The 17,386-nt window shown below is 45.2% G+C and overlaps 1 protein-coding gene across 2 annotated transcripts in view; it reads right to left on the bottom strand.

The window, feature by feature from the left end:
• The window catches only part of PRKCB (protein kinase C beta), a 317,939-nt gene that overhangs the window by 38,718 nt on the left and 261,835 nt on the right, over positions 1-17,386 (bottom strand). For both annotated transcript variants that reach the window (XM_027611157.2, XM_027611156.2), the window contains exons 11-12: positions 7,312-7,403; positions 5,646-5,708 (exon numbers count right to left, since the gene is read on the bottom strand). In XM_027611157.2, coding sequence (XP_027466958.2) covers positions 5,646-5,708; positions 7,312-7,403 — 155 coding nt within the window. The remainder of the gene's footprint in view (positions 1-5,645; positions 5,709-7,311; positions 7,404-17,386) is intronic.

Consider the following 17,386-nt stretch of genomic DNA (forward strand, 5'->3'; position numbering starts at 1 on the left):
TGACCGATAAAGAGGGGTCCACAAACTTGTCTGTTTTTCTTTTTCTACAGATCCAACTGTGCCAAGCATCTCACGAGGACACAATGAGACAGCAGCTCTGAGAAGAGAGAGCCACAGGAAGCTAAATAAAGAGCAGAGCATCCATAGATGCTTCTTGTATCCAGGAGCATTTCAAGAGTCAGTCCTTGTACTTTAAGGACCCCTTATATTTCATAGTAAGATACATTTTCCACAAAATTATTATTTTTGAAAATATCTCTGAAGATCATGGAGGAAAAAAAAAAAACTGATGGAAAGAATCTTATTTAGCTTCAGGTGCTCCAAGCTCTCCTAGGCTGATTCCTAGGACATGACCCCAAGAACTCCCATTGATTCTTTCACTCAAAAGAAAATGGGTTACACACCTACTACATGACAGGCACTATGCTTGGAGCTAGGTATATACTGTGAACAAGGTAAACAAACATTTTGCTCTTGTTCAGATTAAATTCCAGTATAGGGAAAAAGACAATTAACAAGTGTCCAAATCTATAATTATTATATGATTATTAATTATAATTATTATATATTACCAAATTATTACATTATTATTAATTCTATGATTACCATAGATTTTGATGGGCAGTGTGAAGAAAATGAAGAGGATGATGAATTAGTAATTGGGGAAGGTTTCTATAAACAGGATGCCAGAAAGGTGTCGTCACCTCCATGGATGTAACATTTGAACCTTAACCTAAAGGACATGTGCTATACTTGCATTCTTTTATTTCATCCATGTTGATGAGGAGAGCTTGATTATTTTTGGAAATGCTTGCACATTCCCAGCGTATTGGTTACTCCAATATCATCACACTTTCTTCTTCCCTAAACATCTACTCCAATGTCAACACTTGGTATTTTAGTATCAATGAGTAGTGATGATCTATTGGCCAGTCTTCCTCAATCTCAATAGAGTCCAATTTCCTGAGAGGTAATGGGGTCTACTATTCAATTCAGATCTCTATCTTAAATCATCTTCATTGGGTGGAGGACATCTGCGGTACCTGCCTATTTTAGCATCTTGTGATGACAGCATCCCAATATTCCTTTGAAGGACTATCCTTCCCTGATTCTCAAACCATGTAAGATTGGTGGTGCTGATCCCAGCTCCCAGCTCCACAAGCAGTCATGTGGGCCTATCCTGGCCACTGGAAACACCTCATTCTGTTGGTCACAGTGACTGCTCCAGGAATGGCCATGTGATCCAATATGAGTTAATCAAAACCATTGAGCATCAGCTCTGGCACTATTGTCAGGAAAGAGATGAGCTCTTTTTACATTGGGATTGCTCAGGTGGTAGAATGTAAGTCTAGTAAGTGCCAGGGGTCACCAGATGGAGAAGAAAGCTAGTAGCGATAAAGCAGAAACTAGAGGGAAGGTGATAAAGTGAACACTCATAACATCATTTGAGCCCCTGGACCCATCCCGGTGTACGGTCACATGTGCCCCCCTGGACTTTTCAGTTATGTTAGCTATAAAATATCTTTTTTAACAAGTTAGTTTGAATTGAGTTGCTGTTGTCACCTTCGACTACAATACAACTTCGACTAGAATACAACCTGAAAAAAACATACTGGCATCTCCTATCTATGCATGTGAGGTCCGTTCATCCAAGGGGAGGCCCACGTGCACCCCATTTGCCAACAGCAACATACAATGATCTTTGGTTCTGTCCATGTACCACCCATATCCAGCCTTCATCCTTCTACAAGCCACAGTCGTCTCTGAATGCCAGCTTAGAACTTACACTGGAATTTGTAGCAACTTGCTTCACCTAAACCTGCCAGGTCTACATGTGATTTGAGTAACAGAGACCCGTGACATTCCCCTCAGCTTGACCACAGGCGCCCAAACAGGCAGCTGGGGCAACTAGGAAAGTGATAACAACTTCATGTGTTATAGAAAAGGAGCTTCAGGGGGTGCCTGGGTGACTCAGTTGGTTAAGCATCTGACTCATGATTCTGGCTTAGGTCATGGTCTCAGGGTCATGAGATCAAGCCCTGCATCGGGCTCTGTGCTCAACACAGAGTCTGCTTGAGATTCTCTCTCCCTCTTCCTCTGCCCCTCCCCCTACTCTCTAAATAAATAAATAAATAAATAAATAAATAAATAAATAAATACAATCTTAAAAAAAAAAAAAAGGAGCTTCAGGTGCCAAGAGCCAGCAGGTTATGCAGCTGGGGGACAACCCAGTCATATTCACTGCCACACGTGATTTTTTTTTAAAGATTTTTTATTTATTTATTTGAGAGAGAGAGAGAATGAGAGATAGAGAGCACGAGAGGGAAGAGGGTCAGAGGGAGAAGCAGACTCCCTGCTGAGCAGGGAGCCCGATGTGGGACTCGATCCTGGGACTCCAGGATCATGACCTGAGCCAAAGGCAGTCGCTTAACCAACTGAGCCATCCAGGCGCCCCCACATATGATTTTTTTTAAGATTTTATTTATTTATATGACAGAGAGAGACACAGCGAGAGAGGGAACACAAGCAGGGGGAGAGGGAGAGGGAGAAGCAGGCTTCCCGCCGACCAGGGAGCCCGATGCGGGGCTCGATCCCAGGACCCTGGGATCATGACCTGAGCCGAAGGCAGATGCTTAACGACTGAGCCACCCAGGCGCCCCTGCCACATATGATTTTTGATAGTCTACTCCATTCTTTAGTTCAATGTAATAATCTGTCATTTCTTCTTCAAAAGGGGGCTGGAGCAATTGTTTTCATTTTCAGAAATCCATCAAGGGCAAAACCATCACACATTCTAGGGATGGTGATCCATAAATAAGACACAAAGCTTGGAAGGATCTTTGTCTCCCCGCACCCAACATCTCCAGTTATGCCCCTCAGAGAGGGCAAGTCTAACCTAATTCCTCATCCTCTCTACTTAAGAATTATCCAATTAACTAGAGATGTAAATGAAAGAGGGAGAGATTTGTAACATTTTAAAAGACCTTACCACATGAAGGTCACCTCAATGAAGTTATAAAACCACACATCTTCTGCCATGTAATTTTTTCTTTACTGGTTTTCATTTGATTATCAATTTCAAAAACTCTGTCTCAATCAAGGTTTTTGATTGTGAGCAACAAAAATCAACTCTGACCATGTCAACCTGGAAAGAGATTGTTAAAAAGGTACTGGAAGTTCATAGAATCTCCTAGGAGGCTGGAGAACCAGATGTAGAAGCAAGGCAGCTAGGAACAATGCTTAATTGCATGCAGAGCTGGGCCAGTGAAGATGTCACAGATGCCACCACTGGGTACAGACATCTTGTTCCATGAAGCGTAATGCTGGACTCTGGACACTGTTGCTAAGAAGTGCTTCCCCCTCATGCCTCTGGAAAATAGATGTAGCTAATTACTATGGCCACTCTCAATTCTACAGTCTCTGCCTTTCTTGGTCACTACCTTCTGATTCATCATGTTGTGTGAGTGGTCACACAACTGTCACTCTGACAAGTGTCAGAGCCTGGGTTGTGTGTCTGCCCTTGCTGCAGGGAGGCCGTGAGAGTATCTGGAATTTTCCATCTGTAGAACAGGAGATAGACTTTGTTCCTACACACAAATGAAAGGGATTCAGATGCTGAATGCCTTAAAGATGTCCTAAGTGTCCCCTAAGAAGTATGAATAGTTGAGGAAGAATGGGAGAATGTGTTAGTAGAGAGAGCTTTGAGTTAGGCAAAGTCTTAGCACCGAAGTCTAATCTTTGTATTTTATGACCGGAATGGCAAAGGTCCTGGATCCCAGACCCCAATCCATGACCCTACTAGATTGGAAACCCAACCCTGAATCCCAACCCAATTGACAAGAAACTCTATTTCCTCTCCCGGCTCCTCCCCTGGGGCTGGAGTTTCTTCCAATAAACTTGCAGTCCCACATTTAATTTTCTCAGCAAACCTCAGTGGCGAGTTCTATTCTAGCCAATACCCATCCTGCCCAAGAGTTAAGTTCTAATGTCAGCACATAAGGTGAAAATCATGTGGAGTGAATGATCACCCATGATCCCCGTTCTTCAGTTAAGCCCCTGCTGAAGTTACTGGCTTGAATTAGGGGTCATGTCATATGGAAGATAATGTGTACCCTTCAACACCAGAGTTCCATTTGGCACAAGGTGCTCCCACTTATGGCAGTCAAAGAAGAAATGGAATCAGAGGCTTCCTAGGTGCATCTCTTGCACATAGTGATACAGGTTCATTGAGGGCAAGCATGGCCAGAATGAGCATGTGATTTACAGTTTGAATTCTTCTTTTTCTCTCTCTTTTTATTTCTTCACTGAGCTCGCCCATGTGCCAGGTGAAACCATTCCTCTTCCTGACCTTCATTCATCCCTCCACTATCAGGAATAATGAAGCAGAGTAGGGACTCTACATACTCAGGATGATTGTCCCCTCCTCCACTAGATTCATATCAGCACTTCAAGGAGTTCAGAAAAAGCCCCTGGACTCTGCAGACTTCTGGCAAGGTGCCCACCTTCCATCTCTCCAATCCATCAGTGCCCACAGCCTCCCCTCCACTATCTGCCTTGAGACCACCACGGCTCATCTTTTTACACTTTTTGGCCCCACGTCCTTCAGTTGCAGCAAGACGCCGATCCCATGCTCTCCACAGCGTGACAGGCACCCCCGTCATCACCAGGCCCACGCCAGTCCCCTCCCCAGCTCGTCTTTTCTCCCCAGCACTTATCGCTCCTTGACAGGCTCTATCTCTGTGATTTACGTATCCGTCTCCCAGCACTACAACTGAAATTCTCCAAAAGCAGGAGGTTTTGCCTTTTTTCTTCCCTGTTGCATCTGCACCGTCGAGAAGAGTGTCCAGCACATAGTAGGCTTTCAATAAATGTCCATCAGCTAAATTAACAGCATGGAATTTTATGGCTCTTCATGATCTTTTAGATAGACCTTCACCCGTGCCAAGTGCCCTTTGGAAGCCCCGGGCCCCTGTCAGCCTCTCTTGCATAACCAACCAGCCCAAGCCCGCACTGCCTCTGCCATTGCATCCATGTGGTGTAAGGAGAATTGTACATCCCGGACTCACAGTCAAATAGCAGCCTCAGGCTCAGTAGTCTGCCTTGCGTGAAATATAAAACGGTATGACTCATACAGCTATGATCATACACTTGCTCCTCCAAAAACGGGCAAATGCCAAGTCCTGAACTTAATCCTATCTTTCAGGGCAAGCATTTCAGAGATTAATTTCTAAACTGTAGTTACGTAGCAAAAAAAAAAAAAAAAAAACACAAAAACCCTCATAATAACGACCCATCATATCCCTGCCAGCCGAGATTCTCTGCTTGCTCCCCAGATTTGGGGTCCCGAGGCAAGAGAAGGAAGTGCTGGGCCCCCACTGGCGAGCTTGCCCTCCTTCAAGCAAATGATCTCCCGTTTGAGGCTCTGAACCATCACTGGTGGCAGGGTCCATAGTGATCTTCCGTCAGCATCTAAAGGTGCCCAAACTTTGCCAGGGCAGTGGGCGATGCGAACACATGCCCAAGTCAGGACTGGCGGATTCCTCCCCCACCAGGGATTCTAATTTTAAAAGCAGTTAAAGAAAGAGGCAGGGAGGGGAGGAGCTGAGGGAGCGGAGGGGATGGAAGGGGTTGCAGTGCTCACTTACCGGTAAATGATGCCCTTGCTCTGTAAGAAGAACAGACCGATGGCAATTTCTGCAGCGTAAAATCTGAAATTAGAAAAAAAAAAAAAAGCAATGGAGAGATTCAAGGACACTGTATGCCTGGCAAACCCTCAGAATTCAATACAATATTGAATGAGGCATGGGGCATTCACATCCCACCGTGGATGGTCAACCACACATCTCGTAACACAAAGTGTGGGAGTGTGGGCAAATGAACAGGGTTTAGAGAGCCATGAGGCTGCCTTCAGGACAAATCAGGGTGGGCAGAGGTTCAGCAGCTGATCAGTGGGGGGGAGGCCATGGGGGAGGACGGACTGGCTGGAGAATGAGTTTCAGTGTAAGGCAAGCTTAAGATCTGAATACTAACAGCTCATCTGTTGAAGGCTTACTGTCTACATACCATCGTTGTAGGTCATTATCTGATTAAATTCTAATAACCATCCTCTGAGGTAGGTCCTACTAGTACCTCCCTCTTCCTTAAATGAGGAATTGAGGGTCAGTGACAGAAAAGGACTTGGCCAAGTTATATCACTAAGGAATGGCACAGCATCTGCCCAACATGTAAACTCTTAACGGAGGCCCTGAAGGAAAGAGATTTTGAGAGAATCAGAAAGTCCCAGTTATACCACAGGGTTAGGCGGGGCTTTAGGGAACTCTATTAAGTGTCCTGACAATTTGTTTTGTGTGATAATGGGATGAGGGTCTGTGGTCAATTAGGTGTTAGAAGTAAAAGAAGCACCAAGCCCATCGTCCCCTTAGCATCATGGCAAGACCTAGGCATGGAACATGGAGCTATCTAGAATGCAAACCCTACCAGAACACAGGGCTCACCACCTCGGCAGGTGGGAGGGGAGAGGGCAAAGCTTAGCTGAACAGGAGTCAGCAAGCCTCTGGAGTGACCGGATGCGCCCTAGGTGAGTCCTGGGGAGCTTTCTAGAGGGACAATGAGATCTTAGCCAGCTGCTCAGGAGAGGTGATCTCTGCTAATCCTATGACTTGCTGTTCCTGTTCACCAGCAGGGGAAGAATATGATGAGATCCGTGTTCCCAAAAGAAAAGACTGGCTGCCTTGGGGACTGACAGGGACAGAATGGACTCAGCAGGGGAAACACATTTCCAAAAACCCAATCGTCTCCCCACCCAGGAGCCTCGGGGCACAGCCACAAAGCAACTTGATTGGTCATCCCCCCAGGAAGGAGGGCATCCAAGAGAGTGAGCGATGGAGAGCAGAGCACAAGAGCAAAAATGTGGGTCAGAATGTGGATCTGTCTCACACTAGCTCTGTGATCTTGAGCAAGTTTCTACAAACTCTCTGGGCCTGGCACACAGTAAGCTCTCAAGAAAGACTGGCAAATGAATAAACAAAAGCTACCATGACATCCCACAAGGACTCTACGGGACCTTCCTTTGGAGTCAAGGGCAAAAATCAGAGCTAGAGAAATAGCTGTGGTTTTCAAGCTTCAAGTTCTGGTGTCAAGGAAAGAAAGAAGTATCCCATATCAAGCAGAATACCTTTTTCCCCGGCCATACATTTCTCTAGAAGAAGCAGCTCAAGATGTTAAGAATCCCTATTCAGCTGAAAACCCAAGGTAACTAATAGCCCACCCAAGTATCCCAAGGGAAAAAGCACAGCACAAGTTTGTACTTACACAGCATGAGGCTCCTTAAACCGGCCAACTTGTTGGATGTGGTACATGAGATCGCCCCCGTTCACGTACTCCATCACAAAGTACAGGCGGTCCTAGAAGAGAGCAAACCGCAACATCAATATCCGGTATGTCTCAGGTTCCACATGGAGAGCAGGGAATAGCTGGGATTTAGGATCAAAACCCCCAGGACTCGACGACAGGCCCCCATGTGCCAGGCCCATTATTCCCCCAAGTGTAATATTTGTACCACTGGAAGTATGCAACTGGGCATTAGGTCCATGAATTTTTAAAAATTAATAGCTGTCAAGTTATATTTGTTTGTAGTGGAAAATGTAGTTAGCACATTAATATTGTGACTTCATGAATATTATTGTTTAGGATAAAGCTAATTGTAATAAAGAATAGAAAATAAATACATAGATCATATTACAGATAATAGGTAGCTGTGGTAATCAGCCTCCATGATGGCCCCCCATGATTTTCACCCACTGGTATTTACGTCCTTGCAGAGTAGCCTCTTCCCACAAGGAATAGGACTGACTTGTGTAACAAGTAGAGTATTGTACAAGTAAAGTAGTGTGTGATTTCCATGACTAGGTCACAAAAGTGACCTAGTGTGGCTAGGTCATTTTGTGGCTCCAAATGTGGCTTCCATTTTGCTCTCTCTTGGATCACTTGTTTGGGGGAAGCCAGCCGCCAGGTCATGGGAACGCTCAAGCAGCATCTCAGGAAGGTACGTCTGGCAAAGAACCAAGCCCTCCTGCCAACAGCCAACACCAGCTCCCCAGCCATAAGAGGGAGCCACCTGGGAAACAGACCCTCCAGCCCTAGTCAAGCCTTCTGATGACTGCAGCCCAGATAACAGCTTGATGACAACTTTCAGGTGGGACCCCCAAGCTAGAACCACCCAGGTTAGCCACTCTTTTGAGTTCCTGATCCACAGAAACTGTGAGATAATAAATGTTTATCATGGTTTTAAGCCCTTGAGGTTTGAGGTATTGTAGTAGATATCTAACATCGCGACTATGGGGGAAAAATGAATTATTAGAATTTGAGAAATAGTGGCCTCAGAGAACATATCCAGAAGGAAACGAATTTGGGCCAGAAAAAGGAATCTATACCCCATTCAGGAAATTCTTTAAACATGTCTTTCAAGGGAGATGGGAACTCTCTTAGAGTCAGGGGCTGTGTTCCGCTCAGCCGCGTAAGCCCTGTTCCTGTTCCATGACTAGGTCATAGTAAGTGTCAAGAGAATGGTACCAAACAGATTTTATTTGGAACCCAGCTTTGCTTCCTGATTTGGAAAGGTTATTAAACACCTGGGTCTCTTCATCTGTGACATGGAGATTAATAATAATAATAATAATAATAATAATAATAATGATAATAACTGAACCACAGTGTTGTTGCTGGGACTCAGTGAGACAGATGAGTGTTATGGTCCTTGGGGGGACACCTCCATGAGATTTGCCTCTTCTCCTTCCATCAAGGGGTGCCTGCTAAATGAACAAATGACTTCACCTCTTCTTAGAGAGGTCCCCTTGGGCCAAGTCATGTGATCAACTTAATAAAAAAATCAAAGAGAACGGAATGGAAATGATCAGAGCGCCCTGCACAGAGTACCCCTAGATATGTTATGTTTTGGTTATATTTATGTGTTTTTGGTTAAATTTGTAGGTTGGTATGGCTGGGTTGCAATGTAAAAGGAGGTTTGCTGCCCAGAGTCACAAAGCTGTCCTGAGGGACTGTGAGACCAGGAACCCAGAGAGAATGAAGATGACATGCGTGAAGTGCTCTAACATGCAGCTGGCCCTCCAAAATCTTAACAAAATCTTTCTTACAGTGCACAGAACTTTATCTTCTATGTAACAGTCATAGATGCATGTGTCCAACATGTATTGTCTAATAATTAGAATGATACCTCTTATGAAATAAAGCTACCATCTTGTGAGCATTTATCATGGGACTGAGCCAACCACTTCAAATATTTTACCCACTTCTCTTTCTAAACTACCCAACAGGACAGTATTACCCTGCTCCCCCTTTTAAAGATGTGAAAGTTAAAGCCCAGAAAAGGGTAAGTAACTTGCTGAGGGTCACTCAGCTGTTCAGCGGCAGAGCTGGGATTTGAACCCAGGCAGTTCCGTTCCAGGCTCCTGCTGTGTAAGGTTCAGAGCTAGACATTGTACGGATGTGTGGGTGTGTCCTCCTCTCTAAGAGCTTCCAGTCCAGGAGCGAAGAGAAGAGATAGAGAGCTGAGCGCCAGCCACACATCAAGACAGAAACTGGCAGGTCACAGGCGAGACGCACAGGTTAATCGATTATTTCTGACAAGTCAAGAGACTTTCTCAGACCGATACTACTTGACCCCTACAACATCTTTAGTGAGAGGCAGAGACTGAGGTAGAATTATCACTTCTGTTTCTCAGTGTCCAAGGCCTATGAGATTTGCAAAAAAAAAAAAAAAAAAAAAGGTCACATTCAAGTTAGTGGAGACAGCCAGAACTGCCAACACCCAGCCCCTGGTTCTTTGGGGTTTTTTGATAGAAAACAAGCCTTAAAAATAGCATCTGTCTTTGCTGCACATTGAAGGGAACCAAAACACTTGCTTTTAAAATTATTTTTAAAACTAGCAGATGGCATTGGCCACAGAGAGAAAAGCAAGTGAGGGAGAGATTTCACTTGCTTGCTTTCTGCTTGGAAGAACTCAGCTTGCCCCCCAAACTCATTAGTTAGAATCCCAACATCAGGGAGAGCCCCACTGCAGACCACGTTTTGTGGTCTGTTTCTACCACGAACCGTATGCAGGGAAATACTGCGATCCATCATCTTTGAACCGTACTGAGTCTGGCTTTGGCACACCGGTACTTTACATATTAAACACTGTGGCTGGCATCCGGTTCGCCTTCCATTTTCCGAACACACACTTAATGATGTTCCCTCTTAGGCGAGGCATTATTCTTCTTCCAAAAATGCCACTGTGAATCAATCCATGGTGCCCGATGTTAAGAACTCCCCCGATGAGTGGGGAGACCAGATAAGTTTCCAAACAGCAACGTTTCCCAAAGTGTGGTGGGAGAGAACTCCAGGTGGGCTATGGACGCATATGGCTTTAGTTAGTTCATTTTGTGTTTATTTTAATGAGTATTTTGGACACCATAACTCCCCCTTGACGCCCCTGATTTTATGGCTCTGACTGCTGAGAGGGAGAGAGGAGTGCATGGAGTTACAAAGGAGAAGAGAGCAAGGCAGGGGTGGACCAGATTATGATACATGGCGTAAGGCCATCACCCTTCAAACTTTGGTTTTCTCACGCACCAAGCCTCTAGATTTTACCGTTTGTCTGCCTCATCTACTAAAATTTACTTATTTTAAAATATTTCCATGAACCCACTTTTTCACTGGAACACATTGTTGAAAAATTTTAAAACGTCATACTAAAGTCATAAATGGAATTTGTCTCTGCAAAAAAATAAATGCATATCTGGAGTCTATCAACTTTATGCTATATCCAGCCTGGCTTTGTTACATCGATCCCTCAACTGACTTATGCTTAAAACCAATGCATTTTGTCCATGGACCACCAAGTTCATCTCCCACTCCAAAGTAAAGAACATCAAAGTTTGAAAAACACTGCTGGGGGCAATCTAGAGCCAATCTTGAGCAATGTGAATTTTATTTTATTTTAAGATTTTATTTATTTATTTGGCAGAGAGAGCGAGAGTGAGCACAAGCAGGGGGAGAGGCAGAGTGAAAGGGAGAAGCAGGCTCCCCGCTGAGGAAGGAGCCCGATCTGGGGCTCAATCCCAGGGCCCTGGGATCATGACCTGAGCTGAAGGCAGACACTTAACTGACTGAACCACCCAGGCGCCCCTGCAAAGTGAACTTTAGAATTTTCCTTGGGCATTTATTTTTGCAAGTCATGTATTAGGTGTTAAAGGGATAAAAATGATGAATTAAGATACAGACCTTGCCCTCAGAGAATTCAGAGTCTTTGTGAAAACAAATATGCAACTAACTTGAGCCATAATCTAAAATAAAATGTGATAAGAGAAAGTGCGTGACAGGCACAAAGAGGGAGCTCTGGGGGCGTCAGCTAACTAAATGGACCTCACCCACTGCCTTGGATTCTTACATAATTATCCCCCCCACTGTAGGGCCCTGAAATTTGACTCCCCACTCTTATTTTTTAAAATTTATTTTATTTATATTTACAATTATTATTATAATTTTAGTAATCTCTACACCCAACATGGGGCTCGAACTTACAACCCCGAGATCAAGAGTGGCGTGCTCTTCTGACTGAAACAGCCAGGTACCCCCATGTTCCCCGCTCTTCCGATAAAATTATTTCGAGGCCTCAAAAGATCTTTCTTCCGGTCACATGCAGTAGTTTTCGATTAGGACCTATTCGCTGTACCCTACTACGTGAAAATCAGAAAGTATGTATTGAGTATCGAGAATCTCCCACTTGTTCAATTTTCCGAAGAGGACATGCACAGCTCAAAGCTTCAACCCTCATCTCTCTGGGCTGATGAAAATCTTGACTTATATTTCCATCTTCTTTCTTTCTCCCGAGCTCCAGTCAGCTCCAGCTGGCTACAGGACGTCTCTATGTGGGTGTCCCACTGTCAACTCCAATTAAAAGCTCAGAAAGGCAAGCTCACCATCCTTCTCTTCAACCTAGCCAGTCTGCGCAACTTCCAAAGTGTTCTTCCCAAATTGTCATTGTTATTGGTGTTATTCCTCATTACCCGCTGCCCTTGTCCCCTTGGCACGAAACGACTTCCGTCAATTTTAAATCTCCTTTCCCCTTTATCTCCCGTATTCAATCAGTAATTAAATCAAACTAAATATCTGTCTGTCACACCACATCATGAAAAATGGTTGGACAGGATGTGTCACATCTGGAGCGTGAGTGTAAGGGTCATTTGATTTAAAACACTGACTGCAAGGCACGTGCCATATTTATCTGGGGGGCCCGGGGTAGGGCAGAGAATTCAAAGAAATCATCATTCTTTCTCCAAGACAGCTGAAAGTGGGATATCCATGTGACCGCCTGGGGGGATGCCTGCCACTTTTAATAAGACACCACAGACAGAGAAGATCAACAATGTGGGCAACTCTAACTGCACGCCCCCATGCTTTCAAGGGAGTGTCAGTAAGCATTTACCTACTGCATGATCTTTAATGATTTTCTAAGCTGGCCAATGAGTTAATCCTGTTTGTAAGCTGTTCCTCTTACTGCTCAGATGCATCTGTTTCTCTCGAGAAGCTTATGGTGCGGTGGTTAAGAGCCCTAGCTTTAGCAAGCACTAGTCCTGGGTTTAATCCCAATTATACCACTTACCCACTCTGAGACCTTGCAACAGATACTAAACCTTCCCTGCTTTCTGAAAGCGGTAAGAATAGCTTCTCCTTCAGAGGTTTTTCCAAAGATATATCAGATGAAGCACATCCCATCTATGCAAACTCACAGAGCCTCCCTCAAGTCAGCATGTGGTCAAGGACATGCATCACACACAATTTTTCTTTCCTCTCTACTCTATAGCCTTAGAATTACCATCAGAATCAAGCAATGGACTCCTCTTTTTTTCCAGTTTTCTGAGCCTTGCCATTCTACATGTAGAGCAAAGTTCTCAAGGGCTAGGACCATCTCTCCTCTTCCTTGGATTTCAACAGACCTTTAATCATTGAATGAATGTGCAGAGGCCACCGTTAAGAAGGCAGAGAGACCCAGGCTGTGTCTCTTCCAACCCATGCCCACTTTATAGGCCTGGGTTGCATTCCTGAGTCCTTTCCTGAACTCAGGATCCTCTGATACTTCTGTTGCCTAAAGCCCTGAAACCTGTGAAGCTCTCACCAGCTTCCTCTCCTTGGAGGCCCTCAGCACCATGTTTGTATCACTAGCAGCGGGCTCTGTCCTGCTCCAACACGGTTAGTTTCCTTGCACTCAAGATGGCGTCTCCCGCCTGAGGCGAGTACCATACCCCTTCCCTGTAGATAAAACCCCTTCCTAAAGGTTCCAGCTGAGTTAGTGGTTGCCAACTACCAGCTGACTGGGCCAGGAATCAAACGTCTGACCTATGCGGAACCAATCAGATTCTCTTCCCTACGGGTATGAATTAGGACTCAGGGAGTTGGGCAGATAGGCAACTGGCAAGGGGCCAGGGAAGGTACATTACCATGATCAGGGAGAGACAAAGAAAACAAGGAGAAACAAGAGATCTATTCTAGAAAGCTTTGAAGTTCTAGTTCTTCAGGCGGCTCAGGTACATCTCTGCCTTTGGGTTGTCTCCTTCCAATAAAATTCTGTCTCTCTCTTTTTTAAACATGAGATAGTTTGGAGGAAGAAGTTTTCCGTTTCTTGCAACCCAACCATTGTCAACTGAGACTACACCAGAGCTTCCTACAGCAACACCCTTACGTCAAACCATATCCTGGGATACTGCCAATCCCAAGTTACCAGAACCCCTCGGACACTCGCGGTGCTCGATGGACAGGCCATCAGGGGCCAGCCCTGCAAGTGGAATCATCCCCATCCCCTTCCCTGTCCCTGCATGCATTCTGGGTTGACGCCCTTCCCGGCATGCCTTGCAACTGAGTTCTTGCTGGACCATGACAGCAAATTTGGGAAGGAAGTAACTTCTGTCCTTCAATGACTCATAAAATCTAATTCTATTTAAAAAAAAAAAAAAGAAGTGCATATGTTCAATTGAAAAGAAAACATTTAAAATAGATGTTTTGCTAAGGAGACGTAACTGCCTGTGCCCACTGGCAGTTGGGATATTGCATGAATGTGCCAGGCTGACAATTGTCCCTGGGAAAAACTGCAGAAGGACTGGAGGGAACATAATCCTTTTGTGCCCATGAGCCAGGTACCCCTCAAACCCAGCTCTATCATGCAGGTAGCTTCCATTTATTGTTTATTCTGCACATTGTACATCATCTTTTTAAACCCTCCCTTATTATGGTCACTTTAAAGATGCTGAAATCAATAGAGCTGTTAAGTGTCTTTCTAGAGGTCACACAGCCACTAACCACAGACCCAGAGTTATCTGACCGAGGCGCTCATGCTTATCTCTTTGTGCTTCTAGAACAATTTGCCTAAACCCCAGCTCATCTAATGAGCAATTTTTAAAATTCAGCTTCTTTCTGACGGAGTTTACATCTCCTTGGGTATTAACTTTGGCCATCTTGTGGCATATTCAACAGTTTTAAATTGTTTTATGAGAGACATTTCTGAAATCATATACATTCAAAATGAAGACAATTATCTATGGACCCCTCCCTAAATCAAAGCAATGTTTTGATTTGTCTGCGCCTCTTTCGGATCCTTTTCCGTGTGCATATTCAGTTATAAAATGTTTAGAATCATCTCTTAAATAAAATCTAATTCCTTTCATTTCGTTTAATGTTGTGCCATGCATATTTGTCAGAGATTCTTTTCATCCAATTTTTTTGAGAATGCTTCCAATGGAACTTTGCTTTTCTAAATAAGTTTTTTTGAAATGAAATTTGCATCATTCCAAGAATGACAAAAGTTCTTTTGCATGGCGGTGGGTGTCTTTTTCCCGTTTATCTATTTTGGCCACCTTCAGAATTTTTTTTATTCTATTAGGATCTTTCAGCTTCAAAATTCAAAGTTGCTCGCAAGAAAAACATCAAATTTGCAGCACATTAGACTAGATTTGTCATTTTTTAAAAAGGTAGCTGATTCATAAAGGAATTCTGGGTCATAAAATGCAAAATGACAATCCACTCGGGCTACACTGGCCTCCTCTCTGCTCCTCAAACACACTGAAGCATGCTCCCTCCCGCTTCGGGCACTTACACTCACTCTTCCTCCTCCTGTCTAGAACACTTTGCCTCCAGATAGCCACATGCCTCACTCCCTCACTTGTTCTGGTCTCTGCTCAAATGTCATCCTTATCAGAAAGACTTTGCTTTGATCATCCAATCAAAAATAGCATCTCTTGGGCGCCTGGGTGGCTCAGTTGGTTAAGCGACTGCCTTTGGCTCCGGTTATGATCCTGGAGTTCCGGGATCGAGTCCCGCATCAGGCTCCCTGCTCAGCGGGGAGTCTGCTTCTCCCTCTGACCCTCCCCCCTCTCATGTGCTCTCTCTCTCTCTCTCTCTCTCTCATTCTCGCTCTCTCAAATAAATAAAATCTTAAAAAAAAATAGCATCTCTCCCACCAACCCCTCCATTTCTAGAGCCCCATTATTTCTTGTGGTTTATTATCTGCCTCCCCCATTGGAATGCAAATTCTAAAGGAACAGGGACTTTATTTCTTTTGTTCACTGATGTCCCCCTCATGAGGATGCAGCTGGGTCCTGACATGTTTATTTCAACAAATAAATATTTGCTGACAGAATCAATAAGCCTTAGTAGCCTCCATCTATTGGCAGGAATGATCTGACTTTTAGGGGATGCTGGCTTCAGAGAGGCTGCCTATTCCAGCCCAGCCTTCCTCCTCCTCTGCAGCACCAATCAGGGGGTCCGGGCCGACACAATTCTGGAAGGTGAGTGTGAGCCAGATGACCACCTCCACAGGCCATCCCCAAAAAGGAGCCTTCCTGCTCACCCGAGCCACGCTAATGATGGTTAGCCTCATAAATATGCAATGCTCCCTACATTTTAAAATCACTCCCACCACAAAACCTTTCCAATCATTGCCAGATCCTTGCGGGGTAAGTAGGTGACCCTTTCATAGTAGAAAGAACACCTTCAAGGGCCATTAGAAAACCCACCACTTACCAACTGTGTGCCAGGCGATGCACCTCTCTGAGGGTTGGCTTCCTTTGTGCCGAAACGTGAACAGCCCTCGCTTATAGTGTTCTTGTGAAAGTTGGATGTAATCAAGCCTTAATGTAAAAATGACTTATAAACTTGGAAAAGGAACCTGGAGTTGAGGCAGCGGCAGGAGAGCAAGGTTGGGGTTCTGGAGTCTGGCCGAACAGATCCCAGCACCACCCCTTATCTACTGTGTGACATTGCACGAGTTACCTAACATCTCTGGATACCAGTGTCCTCAGCTACAAAGCAGGGAGAGTAACGGCATCTACCAGGAGAGGTGCTGGGGGCATACGATGGGAGAGTACCTGCCGAGTGACCCACGCTGAAGTGCTCACAACGCTGGCTGTTGTTTCTGGTTGCTGTTTTTATCATCCCCGTTAAGGCCAGCTGGGTGGCAACTCAACATCCCGTACTAGCAGAAGCCTGGGCTCTGAGTTCAGTGGGCCTGGGACCCCGTGCTGTGTCTAGGGAAAACTACCCAACATCCCACATCCCCCAGCCTTTCTCCTACAGTGTGAGATGACAGCTAATCCCTTCTGTTGCAAGATTTTTCCAGTGAGGCTAGAAGTGAAACGAAGTTTTCCAAGTCCATACATGGTGGACGCTCGGATGGAGAGTCAGTTCTGCGCTGGAGAGGGAAGAGCTGAGGAGCACCACGAGCCTTCCCTGAGCAGGTGAGAGGTGAGCCAGGGGTCAGGGCTCGGGCCCCCGCTGGAGCCTACAAACAGGCTGGCTGTTGGTGGCTCTGCCCCGGGGCTGTCAGGTGGACTAGAAATCCAGCGAGTCACACTCAGCGCATTCAAAAGACCTCACACTTGCAGCAGTTAAGTGTAAAGCTCGGTGGAGCCAGGCTGCCTGGGTTCAAATCCTGACCATGAAATATACTCGCTGTGTGGCCTCAGTCCGCTCGTCCTGTAGGATGATGACAGGACCCATCTAAAGGCTGTCATGTGGCTTCAGAGTGTAGCCCTGGGCCTCATGTGTAGTAGGCATTATTGTGTCTTTGAAGTACATTTATGTAAAATCAAAATATATGTGCTGGAAGAAGCTATCTGCTCCTGGGTGAACAGGAGGTGGGAGGGGCACCTGCTCAGCCCCCAGTGGCCTCTGACTCTGGCCGCAGGTCAGCGGGTGCCTCGCCTCAAGCCAAGCACACCGGTGACATTTAAAGTTACATCTTCCCCACACAACACAGCCCTTAGAGACAAGGTAGCGACTTCCTCTGATCTGCAACAGCAAGGTGGCGATCTGTTCCATCCTTGGCCTGGCTGGATCA

The sequence above is a fragment of the Zalophus californianus genome, chromosome 10 (genome assembly GCF_009762305.2).
Source record: "Zalophus californianus isolate mZalCal1 chromosome 10, mZalCal1.pri.v2, whole genome shotgun sequence".
Taxonomy (NCBI): Eukaryota; Metazoa; Chordata; class Mammalia; order Carnivora; family Otariidae; genus Zalophus; species Zalophus californianus.